The sequence below is a fragment of the Megalops cyprinoides genome, chromosome 4, assembly GCF_013368585.1.
Source record: "Megalops cyprinoides isolate fMegCyp1 chromosome 4, fMegCyp1.pri, whole genome shotgun sequence".
NCBI classification, from domain to species: domain Eukaryota; kingdom Metazoa; phylum Chordata; class Actinopteri; order Elopiformes; family Megalopidae; genus Megalops; species Megalops cyprinoides.
Window position 1 is genome coordinate 22,382,924 of NC_050586.1, and position 21,787 is coordinate 22,404,710.

General features: G+C 43.5%; 2 protein-coding genes across 3 annotated transcripts in view; one reads left to right on the forward strand and one right to left on the reverse strand.

Annotated features, from left to right (window-relative positions):
• The window catches only part of pi4kab (phosphatidylinositol 4-kinase, catalytic, alpha b), a 47,206-nt gene that overhangs the window by 4,429 nt on the left and 20,990 nt on the right, over positions 1–21,787 (forward strand). Inside the window, exons 8-29 of one of the 2 annotated variants that reach the window (XM_036527758.1) lie at positions 253–401; positions 737–802; positions 904–1,000; positions 1,639–1,830; positions 2,777–2,877; positions 3,368–3,497; positions 4,440–4,572; positions 4,900–4,995; positions 5,318–5,501; positions 6,174–6,277; positions 6,957–7,125; positions 7,970–8,020; positions 13,068–13,176; positions 13,660–13,796; positions 14,301–14,434; positions 15,022–15,104; positions 15,530–15,600; positions 15,692–15,816; positions 16,136–16,217; positions 16,697–16,780; positions 17,365–17,454; positions 18,039–18,158. In XM_036527758.1, the coding sequence (XP_036383651.1) occupies positions 253–401; positions 737–802; positions 904–1,000; positions 1,639–1,830; positions 2,777–2,877; positions 3,368–3,497; positions 4,440–4,572; positions 4,900–4,995; positions 5,318–5,501; positions 6,174–6,277; positions 6,957–7,125; positions 7,970–8,020; positions 13,068–13,176; positions 13,660–13,796; positions 14,301–14,434; positions 15,022–15,104; positions 15,530–15,600; positions 15,692–15,816; positions 16,136–16,217; positions 16,697–16,780; positions 17,365–17,454; positions 18,039–18,158 (2,507 nt within the window). The remainder of the gene's footprint in view (positions 1–252; positions 402–736; positions 803–903; positions 1,001–1,638; positions 1,831–2,776; positions 2,878–3,367; positions 3,498–4,439; positions 4,573–4,899; positions 4,996–5,317; positions 5,502–6,173; positions 6,278–6,956; positions 7,126–7,969; positions 8,021–13,067; positions 13,177–13,659; positions 13,797–14,300; positions 14,435–15,021; positions 15,105–15,529; positions 15,601–15,691; positions 15,817–16,135; positions 16,218–16,696; positions 16,781–17,364; positions 17,455–18,038; positions 18,159–21,787) is intronic. The other variant, XM_036527759.1, reaches the window with a different exon arrangement.
• Positions 8,939–12,819, reverse strand: serpind1 (serpin peptidase inhibitor, clade D (heparin cofactor), member 1). Its single transcript, XM_036527760.1, has 5 exons — positions 12,723–12,819; positions 11,097–12,031; positions 10,321–10,594; positions 9,917–10,061; positions 8,939–9,524 (listed from the first exon to the last, which is right to left on the reverse strand). The coding sequence occupies exons 2-5, from the start codon at positions 12,019–12,021 to the stop codon at positions 9,333–9,335; spliced, it is 1,536 nt and encodes a 511-aa protein (XP_036383653.1). The 5' UTR covers positions 12,022–12,031; positions 12,723–12,819; the 3' UTR covers positions 8,939–9,332.

Sequence of the window (21,787 nt, forward strand, 5' to 3'; positions counted from 1 at the left end):
TTGGGTTGGATGGGTTTCATTTAAATGGGTCTGTCCTTGTCCCTGCTCTCTCTTTGTTCCTCAGTCCTGTAGATGTTATTGTCCTCTGTTAGGTTCCCTCGGTTCCATTGGTACAACGATAGCACTTCTGTATTCCTTTATCACACCCACCAATGCTAAAGCCTCATTTTGCCACCCTCTTGTAATGAATGAAGTAGCAGCCAAGTTTTCCATCTGCTCCTTCTAAGACATTCTGGGTCTGTCTCTCCACAGGCTCCTATCTCCCAGATGGCAGTGCTTTGGACCCAGACTACTACTTCTCCACTATCAGCTCCAGTTTCTCTGTCTCACCCCTCTTCACTGGCAGCAGCAACAAGGAATTTGACATCCCCATGGATGTGCTGAAGCTCCTCCTACACATGGTGCGAGGCCCCACCCCTTCTGAGTGCATGGGTCCCAGGGATTTTTTTTTGACAGGGCTTGAAAAGTGCACGTGATCATATATTGGAAGGCCTATGTACTGTATGCAGGGTTTAGAAGATTGCGGAGATCAATCTCTTCTTGGAACAGAAATGGGATATTGTAGATGCCCCATTCTTACCAGCAGTATACTTGCATATCTCTCTCTTTTCTGAACTGTCCTCAATGTGTTGGGTCCTCTCTCAACTTTCATGTCACATGAGTCAAAGGGGTTTAGTCTTAATGTTGAACAAACATTTTCTCTTTATCTCACTGATGGTGTATAAATCTTGTGCAGGTAAAGCGGTTTGTTTCGGAACCTTTTCTGAAAACTCTGGACACAACAATGGTGGAAGTGATGGAGGTATGTGCTTTCAGGTCTTCTTTTGACCTTAGTGACCACAGGAGTTCTGACAGAATGTTTACGTGACGGAGCGTTTACACTCTGCATCTACTCTGTCACAGATGAATCCTGGTATCAGTTTGTACTACAGAACCTTCAGTGATCCCCTGTATGTGGATATGTTTAAAATGCTGAGGGACACCTTGTATTACATGAAAGGTAAGAAGATTATATACAATCATTCAATTTCTCAAGGATTTTTCTGACTCTTTTGAGTGCCTTACGATCTGTGAGTTGTTTTCAAGCATGTTTGATATTTTCATTAAGGGTAGTAGGAGTAGGGTTTTACAAGCAATGAGTGATTTCCAAGAGCCAATGGAAAAAACAACTGATAAATTGATAAAAGTTCACATAAAACACACATTATGTATGTCCTGTAGAGCCACAGCAAAATCAGCCATGGAATAGGGAAAATAAAATACAGAAGAGGAAGTGGGACTGAAAATGCTTGCAAATATGAAGAATTAATTATTAATCACTGTATGTGCCCTAGGCTTAAGGAAGCCAGTGATTGTTAAATCTTCAAAACACAGTTGTCCTATTGTTTCCAATGTGTAGTTACAAGCTACATTGTCACTATGCGTCATTTGGTGGCACTGGTTGAGGGTGTGCTCATTGTCTGGTGTTGTCAAGTGTACCAATTTATTTTTAATGTCGTGAATCTGAAACATTGACTGTCATTATTTTATGAAAGATATTCCCAGTTAGCACAACACTGTCACAGTTCACCAAATTTTTGCGCAGTGTTTCGTTGTATTAGTAGATGTGACTTATTTCCATTCTTTGCTTGGTGGCAGACCTGCAGACATCCTTCGTGAAAGAAGTACATGACTTTGTGCTGGAGCAGTTCAGCAGTAGCCAGTCAGAGCTGCAGAAGATCCTGCATGATGTGGAACACCTGCACAGTGAGCTGAGCCCTCTAAAGCTGCGCTGCCAGGCCAGCGCCGCCTGCGTGGACCTCATGGTGTGGGCAGTCAAGGACGAGCAAGGTAAGGCGCTACTCCAGTCATGTGACCGCAAAAACAGTAAGAGAGGAATGCCCATGGTCGTCTTCAGTGGTGTCACAGGGTGTCTCAACACAAACCCTGAGTTCAGAGACAGGAAGAGAAGGTAGGGTTTAGCAGTGATTTCTATGGGCTCTTTTGTGGGAGCAGAGCTCCACAGGTGGTGCACAGATTCACTGATGATAAAGTATGTGGGTATATAGGTGGGTCAGGGAACAGGATGAACAATCCACATTATATATCTGCTGAATGACTTTGATGAAAGGGTTGTGAATCACATCTGTATTACATTGATCCATAAAAACAAGCTGTGTAACTTCTCCCTTATGTGTTGGTTCAAGAACATAAAGACAGGTTTGGCAGGCTTCCCACAGTTCTGTTTACTGGAATCACATAATGTACCAAGTGCACAAATGTGGTTAAGTACCATTGTGATGGAGTGCCGTCACTACGGTTGAGTATGTGCTCTGACTACCATACCAACGAGCCTGGCTCTTTGGCGTTGCGGTCAGAGTCACATGTTTGGTACCCCATAGACCCGGGTTCGAGGCTGGGTGGGGTGACTGCTCTCGCCCTTCGCTACAACCATGTATAAAAATTATTATTATATCTTGTCAGTTTCTGTTCTGCCACTCACCTGAGGGCGTTGCAGCCTCTTGTGTCCCACAATTCAATTCTGTTATGCACAGTAGTGCAGCAGTGACCTGCCTTTATTGCATGCCACAGTATGTACTTAGCAGCCTCTTAATGAAAGTAACTGCTGAGATTTCCCTCTTGTCTTGAACTTTCTTTGACTGAAACCAGGACAGAGAAATAACACGGTTCCAACCCTTGTCCTCATTACATTGGCAATTGGGAGTCAGTTAATTAATTTTATCTATGAATATTAAACAAGCACCCCAAAACTTCTCTCTAACATTTGCTTTACCAGGTGCTGAGAACCTCTGCACCAAACTCTCTGAGAAACTGCAGTCCAAGACCTCCAGCAAAATCATCATTGCACACATGCCCCTGCTCATCTGTTGCCTACAGGTGGGTCTTCTCTCTCCATTGCCTTGACCAGATATCTCCATGGTGATATGGGAACCACTGGACAGAAGGCATTTGGGTATTAAGCATTGTGCTTATTCTGCCACCATATTGTAACATTTCTCAGTCAGAGAGAGACCTTGTACTAGGATGTAGTTGTCACTTGCTTGACACTTTGGCAACTACATTTACAAGTTGGTGGAAATCAGATATTATGGCAGTAATTACAGCAGTAAGTCAAGTGAGGCTGTAATTTATCATGACTACTGATACTGATTGGGGGCACTGGTATATATGAGGCAAAACCAGGTACCCGTAACTCAGAAGCTATGTCAGCATTCATGTGAATGTGTGAATTCAGTTGATAATGACATCAGATGATAGAACTGATATTAATGAGTTGACAATGACATTGTATGCTAGTAGCAATGAATTGTGGGATGATGATATCAGATGATAGTAGTAACGATAATGGACCTTGCCTCGTCTGTAGGGTCTGGGGCGGCTGTGTGAGCGGTTCCCTGTGGTGGCACACTCTGTCACTATGTCTCTGAGGGACTTCCTGGTTGTGCCCTCCCCTGTCCTGGTGAAGCTCTACAAGTACCACAGTCAGTACAGCACAGGTGAGACCACCCTCCCTGTCTGCCTCAAACATGAGACATCAGTGGCACCTAAAATGTGGACTTGTGGTTGTTCTGGAATAGTCTACAGAACCCTACAGTGGCCTTGCACAAAACTATTAAATGTTTAAAATGATTTCTGGATTTAATATTGAAGCTCAATGTGAAGACACTTGTAAGAAGACTTTATAACTTTTAACTATTATAACTTGTGTTTAGACACACACACACACACTTCTGATTGAAAGACAGGAATTACTAATCATTTTAGTGATGTGAATTGAACAGAATATGCAGTTCAGTTCACAGAAAATGCAGCTCGCTTACTATCATTCAATCTAATCACAATGTGGTTATTCCTAAACTGGGAATGAAGGACAAACAAAGGAAAGATATATTCTCATCTGAAAAAATCAGAATCTTAAAAGGTAGATTTATTCTTATGATCATGTACTATCAGGTCTATAAGGGATTACTGGCCTGAGCAGTATACCCACTCAAAAAAGTTCATTGGTGACCGATATTTGCTGTCAACAGCATCCATAATACTTTGTGAGTATTATGTCTCAAAAGTATTTCCCATTGAAATCCCATCTTCAAGGTCAGCCAGTTTATCATGAATTTGACTATTGTAGCAATAAAATAATTCTTTAGATTGAGTAGATTGAGTAACAACTGAGAGAAAAGTAGCAACCTTAAATTTTTTGCTTAAATTTAAGGATAAAGCACGTTGCAGTTTGTACAGAAAGGCTGAAAAAAGTATATGATCTGGAAAAGTTGCAGGGCATTTTGGCTAAACTGTTTTTATGCAGGGCAGTTTGACTCAAGTGCATCATCAGAAAATGCAGTCACACACCAGTGGCTCTTTAATCTTAAAATGTTGTAGGGGAACCATCTAGAATATGAAAAATGGCAACCCCCTCAGGCTTATTCTTTCTTCCTCAGTAGGTACTGGAGAAATCAAAATCAGTGTGACCAATGAGCACTCGCAGTCCACCCTCAATGTGCTGTCCAACAAGAAGGGACAGCCTTCTATGTATGAGCAGCTGAGGGACATCTCTATCGATAATATCTGCAGGTGAGTATCCCCCCATGCTCTAGCCCCTCCTGTGCTCTGGTCACTCCCATTTTCTTTCCCCTCCCATGCTTTACCTTCTCCCATCTATCTAGCACCTCTCACACTCTACCTCTCTGCTGCACGGCTCTAAAAGCTGCCTTCCCTCCACTTCCCAGTAAAGACCAAATGGGCACACAAATATGAATTCATTAGACTGACATATTTATCATATCAACATATGTATGTATGTAATATTTAAATTCCATAAAGCTGCTCAATGCGATTGGTCTGCCTTGTCTGTTTTAGGTGCAGTTTGAGTCTGTGATTGACTGTGTTCTTCATCCCCAGGTGTCTGAAAGCAGGGCTAACCATGGACCCTGTGATTGTGGAGGCCTTTTTGGCCAGCCTCTCCAATCGCCTCTACATCTCCCAGGAGAATGACAAGTAAGTTAGGCCCCAGATTTATTCTTATTCGAGAATTTGGCACCTACAGATTCACAGCTAATCTGGTGTGTAACCCCGTATCACAAAATTATTGTCAAAATAAATTTCCAGAGAAATATAAGGAAGAAATGAAATGTAGTGTACACACACTGATGTGAATTAAGAGAGTAGTTAATTTAATTACTGTGATGGGAATAATGATTGTCATCAGTCAACTCCAGTGATTATTGTGTTGATGGTCATAGTAAGGACCAATAAGGATAATATTGGTGATGACAGTGATGATTAAAACAATGTTGATGATGGTGATGGTGATTCTCAGGGATGCCCACCTGATCCCGGATCACACCATTCGTGCGCTGGGTCACATCGCGGTGGCCCTGCGTGACACACCCCGGGTGATGGAGCCCATCTTGCAGATTCTGCAGCAGAAATTCTGCCAGCCACCCTCCCAGCTGGACGTGCTGATCATAGACCAGCTGGGCTGCATGGTCATCACCGGCAATGTAGGTCGCCAGTGCAAAACAGCCAGCCTTGGGGGCTCCAGCCACATTCATACACCTCTATACACAATCCATACTCTTATCTTACTGGATAAGGACTTATCCTCCATTCACCTAGTAGCAACCCCAGTGTAGACCTGTCTTCATTCATTGAGATACAGTCCTGATCCACACTTGCCTTCATTCACCTAGATGTAATCCTGCTACAGATTTGACCTCATTTACACAGCACCAGACTTGCCTTCAGTCATTAAGAGGTTGCCTTCACTCGTCCTGATGTTAGTCCTTCACGTAGCTCTTGGTGTTGCATGCTCTGTATGCTGTTTTTTATAAGCTAGTTAAAAACTTTGAACCCACAATGCAGTCTTCAGGAATCACATACTCCAAGGACCCTTATTTATGTCGTCAATCAGCACTTAACTCTCGTAATCATGTAACGCAGCTTCTCCTCTTGGAGATGAAGTGACTTACTCTTTTTCAGAATTGTACCCAGTGCATTGCAGCTGTTTTGAGTACAACAGTTGTGTAACTCTTAGAATGATTACACAGTAATACTGCTTGAGTTCACTGCATAGCTAATGGCCTCCACCAAAGGGCAGATTGTCAGCATGTTACTTCACAGCACATAATGCAATGTTTGGTGACACATTGTCTCATGTTGTTTTTCCATTCCAGCAATATATTTACCAGGAAGTGTGGAACCTGTTTCAGCAGATCAGTGTAAAAGCCAGCTCAGTGGTTTACTCAGCCACCAAAGACTACAAGGATGTTGGATACAGGTGACATTGTGACAAGCTTTCCACACCACTGGGCATTTTTAGCCGGGTTTAAAAATAGTCTCATTAGCACAGTGAATGATATCCCCCATTCCACCGCCATTGTTGCCACTTCCTACCCTCCACGTGATTGGCCAGCTTGGTTTGACTTCTGTTGCGTCACTTGGTGATTTCTGTCCTACTTGGGTAGAAATCCATCTGTAGCCTCACAGAGCAACCCACAGACCAGCCCCAAAATTGCAGCAGAGGGCAGTTCTGATATGGTCACACAGTGCAGCAATCTTGGCTATCATAAATGAATTGTTGCAGGTGAACATTGGGTTGGGAGAAACTGTACATTGGCAGTATGATTCCTGAGTTTATGCTCGCCATCATACTTGCATTCCCTGAATAATTAAATATTTTATTATGAAGACAACGTCTGTTCCTGTCATTCTAGCCTTTGTTGTGAATGAGACCAATCCATAAATCAAATTAGACTTCACTCTGCAAATTCTCACTGTATCTCCCAACGATTAGGTGGGAGATCTGGGAAGAACTGACATCGGAATGATCATGATTTAAGGGGAAGTGAGAGTGAAAATTCAATGATACAGGCTCCTGTTGAGGATTAAAAAGTTTTAGTGCATTTTTTGTTGACATTGGTGTGTGTGTATGTACGTGTATGTGTGTGTTTGTACAGACACTGCTCATTGGCTGTGATCAATGCGCTGGCCAATATCGCCGCTAACCTGCAGGGGGAGCAGATGGTGGACGAGCTCCTGGTCAACCTGCTGGAGCTGTTTGTGCAGCTGGGCCTGGAGGGCAAGAGGGCCAGCGAGAGGGCCAGTGACAAAGGCCCTGCCCTCAAGGTGGGCCTGCTTAGCCCACCGTCTGCCTTGCATTTGCACTATTACAGGCACTGATACAACCACTGGCCATACTGGCTCTGCAAGCAGCATCGCACAGCAGCTCTTCAGACACACTGCAGTGCTGTTACATTACATTACATTTGCTTAGCACATGCTCTTATCCAGAACAACTTCAGTAGCTTGCAGTTTTTTTCATGTTGTCCGTTTACTAAGCTGGATATTTAGTATGGAAATCAAGTACCATGCTAAAGGTACAACAGCAGTGGTAACCTAGGAATCGGACCGGCAACCTTCAGGTTACGCGCCCTGCTCCTTACCGCTATACCACTCTGCTGCCCAGCTGATGCACTGGCGCTTTGACTATTACTACACTGTTACAGTTGCTATTTTCTGCATGAATTATCAGTCATACAGGAGAGGATGTAGTGCATTGCATAAATATGTTTCTGTGGTTGCAGCGTTTGTTTTTGTATTTTTTTTTTTACCTTCTCTTTTTGAGAGGACATCTGAGAAACACCTTAGAGATTATTGGTTTTTAGGGGGTTCTCCCCCTCGCACCACGCATAAGAATGTAAAGTAATTGCTGTGATTTATCTGAGAATGGCAGCAGTGTGAACTTGTGAGTTGGGCCATGGGGTCAGATTCCTCTTGGAATTCCTTTTGAGTGTCTCTAAAAGGAATATGGCTGTACAAATGCAAGAGTGGCTTGTGAAAAGGACAGCAGTTTAATGTAAACTGCCATGTGCGGGGTTGAACTTAAGTACAATCACTAATAGTACTTAAGTGCTTGTATCTTGTGCAGGGTTGTACACACTCAAACAAAATTGTCTGCCATTTTTTCCAGGCCTCCAGCAGCGCTGGGAATCTGGGAGTCCTTATTCCAGTCATTGCTGTGGTAAGAATATGTTGCACGTTTTTGTCTGTTTTTGCTTTCCTGTTTTTATTTTTCAGCACAATGGGGCTCTTCACAATCTGGTACTTGGCAGTGCTTTTAGTGTTGTGCTGTTTGGCGTCAAGTGACTGATGACAAATAGATAACATTATGCCATGTACGGAACAGACAGTCCTGGTCCTTTGGCTTCCGGTTGCTCCCCGCAGGGCCTGGCTCAGTTCTGGAAGTTAACTCTGTGAACTGCCCCAGCTGACCCACTGTACAATGGAACAGATTCTCCTAGGCCACCACACAGGCTCAGCCAAATTAGCTCCAATTAAATTAATTATTATTCTAATTAATATTGAAAGCCATCCCATAGAATATGTCCTCATTGTTACATTACATTTGGTCATTGTCAACCAAAGATTTTATTTCAGAGGGGGGTTCTTTTACTATCTGCTGAAAATTGCTGTTGATATTATTATTCACACATTTTTTGATTAATGCCAAACTCACTGAAAATTTGAATGATTGAAATATTGTCATATAAAAACAAGGGGACAATTGCTGTAATTCAGTCTGTTGCATTCTTGTAAATGCTCTCAAATCAATTCTGTCTGACATGTATCTGAGTTGGTTTTTAACCAATGTGACAAATATTTGCTCAGCTTGCACAACAAAATGTTGACTCTCTGGGCAGTTAATGTAGAGCTTACCTGACCTCACTTTGAAGAAATTAACCTGTTTTTTTTTTTTTGGAAATTTGGTCAATTGGTCTTGTGGTGAAAAGGAGATGCACCTTTTTATGAACCGCAATCATATTGTTGCTGACAAGATCCGTGTGCTTTGTTTTTCACAAAATGTTTATTTCTAAAGCTTGAAAATGGTGGATCTTTGCATACACAAAATCAAATGAACCATACACACTCTTTCACCATACACAGAATTACAGATGTGTTTATTGGTGAACTTTTGTGAATGAAAGTATCTGACTTTCTCACATTTACTTTTCGGTAAATGATGCTGATAATGCAGCATAATGTTTATATGGCTTATTTATTATGCAAACACTGAGACTCGTCCTCACTTGCCAAGAACATCAAACAGGATGTGCTCAATTGCTTTAGTTAACCGACACCTCTCTCAAAATATCTGTCACTCAAGTTGCAAGTTCTGCAACGTTAGTGTATCGTCATGACAACGTTACTTGCCAACTGGGTATGTGAATCTCCTCAGTAGCACCGGAGAGATGGAACATTAACAGATAACAAACAGTTCTGACCCCTTTCTTCAGACTGAGGTTCACAGGATTTGCTTGTGGGGTTTGGCGCAGTTAGTTTTTCGAGGGGTCCACCACCCGGCCCATGAAAACCAGACAGTCGGTGCGGTGTTCGTAGATGAGGAAGAGGAATGGCCGGTCCACCACAAAGCGGATCTGGGTGGACAGTGGCATGAACCCAACTTGAGTTAATGCTGCAGCCTCCGTCCCCTCTTCATTCACTGTGATCGTGCCCTGATGTTTAAACTGTGGATGGAGATCAACAATGACAAATTAGAAATGGCACATTTGCAACAAATTTACACAGGGTTACTGCATTTCCGTAAGAAAATGTGAACATTAGTATTGTACAATACGTATATTTTCAGTGGACTGGACTAAATATTAATTTAGGTTAATTGTATTTATATAGATTCTGGTCTAACAGTCACCCAGTGATTGGTGGCTTTATGACAAAATAAAATCCATAGATACTGTTTGGTTGCAACAGCCTACTGTTAACACAACAACCTCAGAAAGGCAGTGTCCTTGGTGTGGGGTTTTTATATTCAGTTAATCCCCTTCCCCGTGGCTCATTTTCTAAAACTTGACAGTGAATTTTTTACAGTAGAAGATAATAATTAGGAAAACAGCATTACCCAGTCAATTGCGATTTCCTCTGAGGTCATCCTTGAGAAGTCTCCCTTAGCCTCAAACAAATCTGTCAGCCCCAGCTCTTTCAGGTTGTCAATGAGGTCATACTTTTGTTCTAGTTTAAACTTGGGAAATACAATCTCTCGTGTTCTGGAAGAAAAGGACAGAATTATTTTAAGTCAGTTGGTCATTGGTCGTTAGTTATTTCTATTTTACTTGGTTATTTGTTTCTACTTTCACTGGCCAACGAAGTCCTTATGTTCATGGCATATCAGTGTTTGTCTCTTAAGCTCTGAACTGAATTTTGCTAGACCAGTGAGTTTCATGGATTGTAACAATACTGGCAAATAAATACTGTCTGTGTAATGACGTTATTTCAGTTATTTTGTCTTTTGCTACGAAAACACACCTGTTAGTCATGTTATTCAGCCACTTGTTGACCGCAGAGGCGGAGAGCTCCTTCTCCAGTGTCCGCATGCCGGAGATCTTTCGGGGCACTACCACCAGCATGGAGATGTTGCCCACATAGGGCAGCTGCAGAATGTCGCACTGCAGCTCGTGGTCGGCAGCTGCAAGGTAGTTCCCCTTGCTCTGCATCATGGGCACCCGCACCTGCTGTTTCTCACTGATGCGGAAGTTCCGATAGTGTGTCATGTCTTTGGGGAACTTTTGTTCCCATGTTCCTGGTGTTTGACATTAAGAACAATTATTATCAGAGTCATTTCTTTGCCTGGTTTAGTTTTGTTCGGAGCTTCTGATTTCCCTCTGCAGCCTGAGCTCTCAAACCATAGCTTGGAGTCATAACAGAGCCAAAGTCAACTGTACGCTAGTACATGTGGATGCCTTGGTGCTGTACAAATTGTAGCTGTGTTAAAGTAATTTTGTGGGTTTTTTTTTCTATAGAAACTCCCTATTGCAGCCATTGGTTGGCAACACCATTGTTGTTAGTTATAGAGGTTGATAAGACACATTTTTCTCTAAAGCTGGGCTCAATGTTTTTGCAGGGAGGCCTGTCTGGTTTTGTGGCTCACTTTAAATGGCCAATACAGAACTTGGAAAAGAAGTTGATTTGGTTCTGATTAGCCCAGAATTGGATCTTTACAGGCTGTAAACCTGCAGATATCCTGTCTGCTCATTTCCTGAGATTGAATGGCATGGTCCCAGGGGTTTTGAGGATTTCCTTACCTTTAAAGTAGAGGTAGTTGAGGAGCATCATCACCATGAGGGGGTCGACGCTCTTCAGAGGCTCCTTGATCAAGCCCTTCGTCAGCTTCTGAATCCGGCGGTTGGCTTTTTCCAGGAAGCTTGGGTCGCGGAAGTCCACGGACTGAGGCTCAGCGAAGTAGTAGGCCTTGGCGTCACTCCTGAAGGCCTCGTCCACGGTCACATTTCGCCTCACGTAGAGGTCATTGACAGATCGCAGTGTGTAGCCGAAGTTGCGGCGGAACAGGCGGTGCGTGAGCTTGCGGAAGAGCTTGTGGACGGTGAGGTCCTCATAATGGGAGCTAGCGTTGACGAACTCAGCGAAGCCCATGGCCTGGAAGAGCTGCTCGTGGGTGTCGGGCCCCGTGCCCAGGTCCATCATGCCCATGGCGATGGAGATGCCCGCCGGCGCCAGCAGGATGTTGTCGGTCTGGTTAAGGTCGTTGCGCAGGCTCCGGTAGAGGCGGAAGCCGAAGTTGGCATTGACGATGTTGAGCCGCTGGATGCGGCTCCGCCCGTGGAAGAGGCGCAGCAGCCGGGCTCGTCGCACCTTGGGGTCAGAGGGCTCGGCGAAGATGTCCACGTCGGGTGGCGGGGTGGCGATCTCGTCAATGGCGTCTCCCTCGCTGTAATCGTCGTCGCCCTCCGCCAGGATCTTGTCAAAGTCGAGGTAGTCCTCGTCCTCGAAGTCCTCGGTGGGCAGGTCGTTGGTGACAGTGTTCTCCTTGTGGAAGTCGATGGGAATGCTCTCCATGTCTAACTCCCCTCCCTGGGACAGGCCCCGTGCGTTCGCTGCTGGCAACTGGGTGGGGTCATAGATGCTGAAGTGCCCGGCGAGGTCCTTCACTCCAGCATGGGTGGGAGATAGGAAGAGATAGGACACTGCCACAATGATGAGGTACCGCATCCTGAGAAGACTGACCACACAGAAGATCATTCAGGATCATTCTTAGCACTTCTTTCCGGAGACTATATTGCATTACTGTCATTTAGCTTATCCAGAGCGACTTACATAGGTTACAGTTTATCCAGCTATACAGCTGGATATTTACTGAGGCAATTGAGGGTGAAGTACTTTGCTCAAGGATACAACAGCAGTGCCCCAGCAGGGAGTCCAACCAGCAACCTTGTCTTACCACTACTCCACACACTGGTTTAACTTCATCTTTAAACGTTTCCCATGTAACATTAAATATCCCGTAATTCGGTGTTCTTTGTCACTTAAATATCCCCACACCTGTATGAACTGTGAAATGGCAAAAAGTAAATTGAACGACGCGCTCACACAACCATATTCACCTTTTACTCCCCAAAGAGCAACGGTTTGGTTAACACACCTTCCTTTGTTTTGTTTTCTTTTAAAAATGGGCTGTCAGTATTTTTACACCTTTGATTTTTGCACTTAATATTTTGAAGCTTAAAATAGGAATTCCTTTCTGTTTGCCAGGTCTTACTTGACGTAACAAACTATATTCATTTCCCTTAGGTAAAGCTTACCTCCATTGGTGCCCTAAACATAAACCATGTAAATGATCCATCTAACTGCATGTAATTAAACAGTAAACAGTTCATTCCTAAAATTTCAGATGAATTTTCATAACGGCTTACCTGTGTGATCTGGGTGATGCGGAGGGGCTGCTGTGCTGTGCCTGTTTGCAAACTCTAGGCAAAAGAGCTGTAACATTTAAGTGAACTTTGATGTCTGTTTCCCAAAGCAAACACTGTCCAGTTCAAACAGTGGGCAAAAATGCCGCGTCAGTTCAAAATCTTTAACTCTTCCGTCAGCTCTGTGCTGCACCTTTTGGATGTGGTGCACCACTGTCCCCCCAGCCGTTGCTTTACTTTGTGTTCATATTTGTATGCATAAGTTATCACTGCATATTGGGGGGTTGTGAGTGATCCTCAGTGCTGACTTGGTTCAGACGTGTTGGCTTCTGTGTCTTTCCGCCCCAGCTGACCAGGAGGCTGCCACCTATCAAAGAGGCCAAGCCCAGGCTGCAGAAGCTCTTCCGGGACTTCTGGCTCTACTCCGTGGTGATGGGCTTTGCTGTGGAGGGCTCAGGTAGGGGGAGAGACTCGTGAACCTTTCCACTCTCTGCTTTTGAACACTTTGTTGGGAAAGGAAAATAATTTAATGTTTATTTAGCAGGCCAGTGTAAAGGCTAGGTGTGACCTGAGGCCAGAATCCACGTTTGCTTGACATTTTAACAATGTTTTTTTCAATAAGACAGAAAACTTCCCACTCATACACCTGTCACGTTGCATGTGGAGAACCTTATTTTGAATCATTTGGTGTGATCTGCACTGGCTTTGTTGTTTCCCGTCCATTTTGAGCTGAGTTGAATTTGGCATCTGTTGTAGCCCTGCCCCTAGATTTGGTCTCTCTTGAAGCCACGTTCCCAAATTCGGCCTACTTCCGGATTTAGTCTTTGTTGAAACTCCACTCCCCTCTGAGCGGAAACAAGGTCAGAGAGAATAGGAGGGTGCAGGTGTAGAAGGGAGAAGGTGTGGAGATTAAGCAGGGATTTCTTGTGCACCCTTGTAGGGCTGTGGCCAGAAGAGTGGTACGAAGGCGTGTGCGAAATTGCCACCAAGTCCCCCCTGCTCACTTTCCCCAGTGGGGAACCCCTCCGATCAGAGCTGCAGTACAACTCCGCCCTCAAGAACGACACCGTCACAGCAGTAAGGGCTCTCTGCTCCCATCTCACCAAGCCCACTCTCTGGGTTCAGTGCATATATTCACCACTAAGTGTTACATTTACATTTACATTTAGTCTAGAGTGACTTACATAGGTTACAGTTTTTAACATGTTATCCATTTATACAGCTGGATGTTTTGCTGAGTCAATTCTGGGTTCCTTGCCCAAGGGTACAATAGCAGTGCCCCTGTGGGGAATTGAACCAGTAATCCTTGGGTTATGAACCCCACACCATACCACTACAGCACACTATATTACAAAAGCCATTTGCCTTGTATAGTACAACACTTACCTTGTACCTTGTGATGACAATCCCAAGAGTAGTTAGTGAAACCTATTGAAATGAGCAAGCAGGAATAGCTCTTACAAAGCTGTATCGTGTGTGTGTGCTGACACTTAAAGTGACTCAGACTCATTTGCAAAGAAAACCTTGCAGGTGAAATCCTGACTCACAGATGAACTGTCTGTGAATCCTGACTCCCCTCAGGCTGAACTGAATGAGCTGCGGAGCACCATCATCAACCTGCTAGACCCTCCCCCCGAAGTGGCTGCTCTCATTAACAAGCTGGACTTCGCCATGTCCACCTACTTACTGTCTGTCTATCGGCTGGAGTACATGCGGTGAGGGCCTGCAGACTCGCGCTCCATGGGAAATTAGTTAAGAGTTACCAAACACTGTCTAGAATGACAAATTACATTTAAAGAGAACTACATTTAATTGTAGTTGTACTTAATGTGTACGCTATTCAAAAGGAGTGAGAGTGAGAAGCACCACAGTCTTCACCACTGGTGGTGAGGCTTTGCCTTATAAATACAGAATTAGTTCAGTGGAGAAAGGTTGTGTTTGATTGTTGTCAAATTGAAGTTTTTCAGTGTTTATAGCGTCCTGCCTTTTTTTAATCGTGTCGTCTGTATGTAATGTTGTTAGGAATTACATCAGTGTTTATATTTCATTTTCACTGCTATGACATACAATTACTTTAAATGAGTAGAAACAATCTAGTAATCCCTATGGTTTTTGTCCATGTGGGGCAATGCTGTTTGGTGCTTAAGCTGAATTACCTAAGTTACTTACCTGAGCTATACTAGTTATGCTGTTGAAGCCGGATGCAGAATATGTAATGAAGTAGCATTATAACTCACCATGAACAAGGGCATTTGCCAAGGAAATCAGAAGCATGACAGTACGTGCCATATGTCACGCTCAGGGTGCTCCGCTCCTCTGATCCCGACCGCTTCCAGGTGATGTTCCGCTATTTTGAGGACAAAGCCATCCAGAAGGACAAGTCAGGTAAGTGAATTGGCAGCTTGGGAGAAGTCATACTGGGTGAATTCTATCATGCATTATTTTTATATTATATATTATTTTATATTTTATATATATATTTTTATATTATATATATTATATATGAAATGGACTGTTAACTTGATATATTCTGACCGTAATTGTCTTCTTATTCTCTTTGGGTGTAAGAGCCAGATTACTGTAAACTAATTCTACATCTGGCATTTTGAGAAGGTATTTTTCTAAATACCACTAAAATTGTGGTGATTAGTGGTCATAGCATGGCTTCAGTACAGTTTTACAGATGCCAACACTATTGAAGAGATGCAATGAATTGAATTTCATATAGTGTTTGAGACCTCGCCTGTATTTTCCCTGCATCAAATCCATGATTTAGCAGCCACTGACGCTGTTGTCTCTGTGACTGCCAGGGATGATGCAGTGTGTCATAGCTGTGGGTGACAAGGTCTTTGAGGTCTTCCTGCAAATGATGGCCGACAAGGTAGGAAAGCAGCCAGAGGGACACATGTGCTTGGAACACGGTGCTGTCTCTCTCCTACTCCCCCCTTACTCTCCCTCGCTTCTTCCTGCAGCCCAAGACCAAAGAGCACGAGGAGGAATTGGAACGCCACGCCCAGTTCTTGCTGGTCAACTTCAACCACACGCACAAGAGGATCCGAAGGGTGGCCGACAAGTACCTCTCCGGCCTGGCTGAGACGTGAGTGCAACACACAGGGGGATCACATTCACACAAGCACATTCACTCTTTCATATGGCAGCACTGAAAGTCATTATTCATTTGACTGCTTTTTGGTTCAGGCTGGGGCCATGAGGATTTCTGTGTAGTTGCATTTACACAACCAGCAGTCCAGAATGATCTTTTTGTGCAGCGACCACCATGTCTTTAATTTGAGTAACTAATGTCCCTGTTGTCCTAGTTGTTTCTAAGTGAATTTGAGCGATTCTGATTGTTTTATCGTACTGTATTTCCATCACCACCCCTCTCTCGCTGTCTCTCTCTCTCTCTCTCTCTCCAGTTTCCCTCATCTGCTTTGGAGTGGCCGAGTCTTGAAGACAATGCTGGACATCCTCCAGACATTGTCCCTATCACTCAGTGCCGTATGTATCTTTCAACTGTACTGTTCTGCTACAGGGGATCTGCTCTGCCTCTGGATGGAGCAGTGTACCTCAGGGCCTGTTAAGATATTCTTATAGTTTTTCATGAAATTTAACATGTGCTGTAAACAGTTTATATGAGGACTACTGCAGTTGTTATATGTGATTGAAGTAACCTGTGCTGTAATACTAATGTCCATTATGCTCTTTTCAGCAGTTCAGTGTCAAATGAAGACTTGCTCATGTAGTGTTTTTGTACATCAGTATCGTATGTCCAATATTTCATGGATACTGGTTGGCTAAGATGACACGGAATTAAATAGTGGATCTGTCACCTCACCTTATGGTCCCAGACCAGGGGTGCAGAATGTCCCCTGTGAAATATCCCCATAAAGCTCAAACATGAATGTGGTTTGTGCCTATTCTACTCATCACCACACCAGTCCAGTATCCACAGGTGATGGTTGTTTCCCTCTGGCCAGGACATCCACAAGGACCAGCCGTACTATGACATTCCAGACACTCCTTACCGGATTACTGTGCCAGACACATATGAAGCCAGAGAGGTACTGTTCACCGTTTACGGCAGCTGATCATTACACTTGATGGTGGTTTTGTTGCATTATGTGATCTGCCATGGTTAGCTACAGACTACATACTGTATTTCTTTCCAGTCAAATGCTTAGTGTGTAACTTTTGACAGCTCCCAAATGGAGAATAGTGGTATATTAGTAGATTTCTCCTGAAGCAGTGGTGGTTATTTGCCAGTCAGAATAGTATGGGTTTGGGGTATCACATCTTGCTTCTGTTTTGGATCTAATGGAGGTTATGTCTTTACCTTGGTCATGGGTTTGTACCCTCAGGAGTAAGACAGTCTGTGACTTATCAGCTCCCTTCCTAGATGGAAGTAATTCATAGTTCTGATTTCTTGTTATAGTACTAACATTCTCAGAGCTGGAGAGGGGACCTTACATGGTCCAGTTTGCAGTTAGTTGAATTAGCTGGTTTAGTACTTTGCTGGGGGTTAGGTCTGCAGCCAGTGTCCCTCCAGGATCCATGACACTATACGTGAACACAAGTGTAATCTCAGTGTGTACCAGTATATTTTCCATGCAGGGCAGTAATATTGTCTGCTACTCTCTCGGTTCAGAGCATCGTGAAGGACTTTGCAGCACGCTGTGGGGAGATCCTGAAGGAAGCGATGAAGTGGGCCTCCTCCGTAACCAAGTCCCACCTTCAAGTAAGAGCTCGCTTTCAGAAAAGCTGGTCTGCCACTGCGAAAAGACTGCCTCACAAATTGCACTTTCTGAAACTCCCAGACTGGTAGCAGTTGGCATTGAAAGTTGCTTTCAGCTGTGAACACTTCTCAGTAGGCAGCGTTGTGTGCCTGTGCCAAGCAGATTAGTACAGTGCATTGTTGGTCTTCAGATCAATTTGTGACGGATGTGTTCATAATCCGCATCTCTACTAAGCCAGCTGGATCCTTTGGGGATCAAAGCCTACCTCGGTATTTAATGGGCTGTGGAGGGAACATGCCAAATCCATTATTATATTAAATTATGGAGAGCTGAAGAGCACTTCACAAAGGCTCCAAAAGAACAGCATGTTGTGGGATAGAAATGGCATTTAAAAAGACCCTGCAACACAATAATCAATGTTCCAACTGTAGCCCCCCGACTCTAACCTCTGATGTGAACAAGGTACAAACTATGTATCGCCAACTCAGACACCCTTGTGAAGAATGATTGTTCTCTGTGTGCCCTCTGTTGCTCTCTTATGGTCATTCTCTGCAATGACATGTCTATGTGTGTCTGTTCACTCCAGGAGTACTTGAATAAGCACCAGAACTGGGTGTCAGGCCTCTCCCAGCACACCGGCCTTGCCATGGCTACAGAGAGTATCCTGCACTTTGCTGGCTACAACCGCCAGAGCACCACGTTAGGGGTGAGTGGTGCAGGGTTCTTCCCAGTAGCTGCCCACACTCATGCTGACAGACACAGTTTTCAACAACAAGTTCAATTGCACACTTGGATGCATATACATGACACTTAAGAATCCATACTGAAATACCTGCATACACAGTCACAGTGCTACAAACAGCGTTCCCCCTGCCATATCATATTGGAAGAACTGTTAATAAGATTTTTAACTTAAATTGCATCCCTGTTTCTATCTAAATAATATACACACGCTCACAGTCACTCAGCCACATGCACAGCACAGACTTGCACTATAGACACAGCTGCTCATATGTGCATACCCACACCCACATTAAATCATGGCCCTACAGTGCAGACTACAGCACAGTCAGGGTTTGCTGCCTGCTATAATTAGGGACTGTCAATTCTTCATTGAATAGGCCGTGCTTGACACAGTGCATGCTGGGAAAGGGTGCATGTTCAGCTTTCGATCTTTGCTTCAGTCAAGTGGAACTACTGTCACGTTTGACTGCCAAATGTGGGTGGAGGACCGGTTTACAGAGATGGTTTTCACAGAAGCCTCTTGAATTATTCTGCACAAAGTAATTTTAGCATGGATAATAATTTATTAATTTTATTTCCTTAATTTTCACCTGGGTTTGATATGGTAGCATCTAACAGATGCTTGAAATCTATTCAGAGCATTATGGAAAAAGTCAGTACTTTTTAAATTCAAACAAGGAAATATTTTGTTTGGATTTCTCTTATGTTGCGGATATAATATATCGAAGTAGCAGTGCACACACATATAATATTAGGCAGATCCATTTGTATCTACTAGGTGTGTGCTCAGTTCATCAGACCAAATACTTTCCCTTGGTTTAATGTACCCAATCTGTTGACTTCTTTGGTAGACCTCAGAAGTAATCTCAAACTTCAGTTTGAACTTATTGTATATCTCAAGTGAGACTAAGTTTTTTCATCATTCATCAAAAACTAAAGGTACCCTTAAAGAAGCTCAAAGAATTGACTAAAAGCATGTCTCTGAAAGAAGCATTATCAATTATCCAGTCACACACTGGTCACAGGTAGGTGGGTACTTTATCATCCTCAGAAATGGCAGTGATTTGTCATGGGAGCTATTTTGAAATCGTTTTTTGTTTTCAAACACCCAAGTAGTACTTGGTGTCTGTCATGATACTGTATTTCATGATACTGATGTCCTCTCAACGGTAGATGGCTGAAGCTATTGGACAGCAGATAAAGGTAAGCGGTCGGGTTAGGTTTAGATTACGAGTAGAAAAATAACAAGCGTTTTTACAAGACAAACAAGGTTTGATTCTCGTATTCAGAATCCTAGAAATGGATGATTCTTCTGCTAATAACAACACACAATCAAAATACAATCATTATGAGATTAACAGTATGAATGAATGTCTATTATAGTCTGTGTAGAGACAGTGTGATCAAATGTACTTACAAAAGCTGTCCTGGATGTTCTTGATAGTGAGTTAAATCCTGATCTGCTGTAGCTAAATTCTTAAATTGTGGTCATTTGTCAGATGTTGAAGTTGTTGAGATTAAGTGAGACAATTGGATGTTTACTACCCAATCAAATAGGATTGCGGAATGGGAAAATGACACAGGAAAGAAGTGCTGACTGTGGGTAGACTTACTACAGGACGAGTATGGGGGGGGGCAAAGTAATGTTCGCTGGTACCTACCTGAAAGCATTGTCACAATGTTTCTCTAACATTGTGCAAACATTATGTGTAAGCTTTATGGGGGTTTATGAATGGGTTGATGCAGGGTTGGGGGTGTAGGCATTGGGGCTGCTTGGGATTTGAGGGGCTGGGTTTTCAGAAGAGGGTCTGCTTCCGCCAGTGTCCTTTGCCATTTCCATGAGTCCAGTGGGTCCTGTGTGCATGTGTGTGTGTGTGTGTGTGTGTGCTGTGTGTGTGTGCGTGTTTGACCGCTGCTTCATCTGCCTGTTTTATATTCCATCTCCGCCCCTTCCCATTGTTGACTGCCTTGATGACTGTGACTGTGCTCCTGTCGCCTCCGCGTCACGTCCTCCCTCCCCTCGCCCCGCACTGTGCCTCCCCCTCCACCAGGCTGCCTTCCCTCAGGTTGGTCTGAAGCAGCACCCTGGTCTCTCCACCCCCCTGGGGCTGAGCAAGGCCTTGCCCCCCTCTGCTGGGCCTGGGCTATGTGCTTTTCTGTCTGAACGCTCACAGCGTCTCGCCCCTCCCCCTCCAAGGGAGGGGCCGAGGTGGTCAGTCACCCATTGACCCTCTGTGATCACGCACCCACACCAGACCACCAGTTTTACAGCATTTCTACATCTGTGGACAAGACACTCAAAGATTCCTTTCTAATTAAATAGTTCAATACAGTAATAGGATTTAGTTTGACATAATGTCACAGAAACAGGGAATGTCACAGAAAAAAGTCAGACAGCATGGAACGTGAAAGGAATCTGGAAACTGAAAATATCTGGGGTTTGTTCAAGCAGATGCACAGACCACAGCTGAGTGGTTGCAATGCTGATATAAGGATAGTCTGATGATATAAGGACACAGATAATCTGTGATAGCATGTTCCATACTGTCTAACAGAATTCTGTCTATACAGTGCACTCTGGCTATATGACATGCTGATGTAAAACCACTGGGACCAAGTCATTCTTATACTAGTGCTGTTTAAATAATCAGCTTCTAAAGGTGTCATGAGTGGGTCAGTCAGGTTAAGGCACTCGTTTCATTCTGTAGGGAGTTTGGTTCCGTCAGCTGGGGTCTCCTCGTCTCACTGCACCACAGTGCCAGTACCATGTACTGTTATGCACTGCAGTGCCCTCCTGTGGTACAGTTTGGGGTTTATAGTGTGAAAAACAGCTGTAGGCTGCATGCAAGTGTATCGGAGGATTGCATTCTTTCTGCTTCACTGCTCCTGTGTGTGTCAAGGGGATGTTATGGTATACATATGTCATCTAGTAAGAATCAAGCAATCATAAATATCTGCTTAATAAATAATAAATTATTTATTTATTTTTCAAGCAAGTGCAGCTCAACATAAAAAGTGGTAGAAAGCCATCAGGGCTGTCACTTTGTTTAGATTATATCAGAAGGTAATTGTTGAAGCACATAGCACATAAACTATACTGAACTTTTTTTCTTCAAATTAGCTTAAGTAACTGGATGGCAATTAGCATGGCAGGAGAAAAAGCTGTTTTCTGCAGATGAAAAAATACTGCCTTCTTGAACTTTCCATTGTTTAAGAAAGCAGCTTAAAAACAGGCAATCACAGCCTGTTTGTAAACATTGTGAAAGACCATGCCCATGAGTGAGAAAGAAGGAAATGAAGGAAAAAGTGAATATAGTTATTGACAACAAATTCAGAGCCTGCAAGGACATTTAGCCAGGACATTTTTCAGTTATATAAGGGAGAACCTTTAAAGCATAAACTCATATTTTATCCATTTGTTTGGAACTCTTTTGAGAATTATTTATTAATAATTATCAGATAGTCTTGGATGTATGTGATTCTTATAGGCAGAGTGCACTGTATTATCAGTATGATTGTATTGCTTGTGGATTAGCTTGCAAGGTAGTGACAGCCCCTGTCATTGCATAAACTTTTTACTACTCCTTTCTT

Coding starts and splice junctions, on each gene's coding strand:
- serpind1 (XM_036527760.1), bottom strand. CDS start 12,021: ATGCGGTACCTCATCATTGTGGCAGTGTCCTATCTCTTCCTATCTCCC. Junction 10,062..10,320: donor CTGAATAACATGACTAACAG/GTGTGTTTTCGT, acceptor CTTTTCTTCCAG/AACACGAGAGATTGTATTTC. Junction 9,525..9,916: donor AGGAAATCGCAATTGACTGG/GTAATGCTGTTT, acceptor CTCCATCCACAG/TTTAAACATCAGGGCACGAT.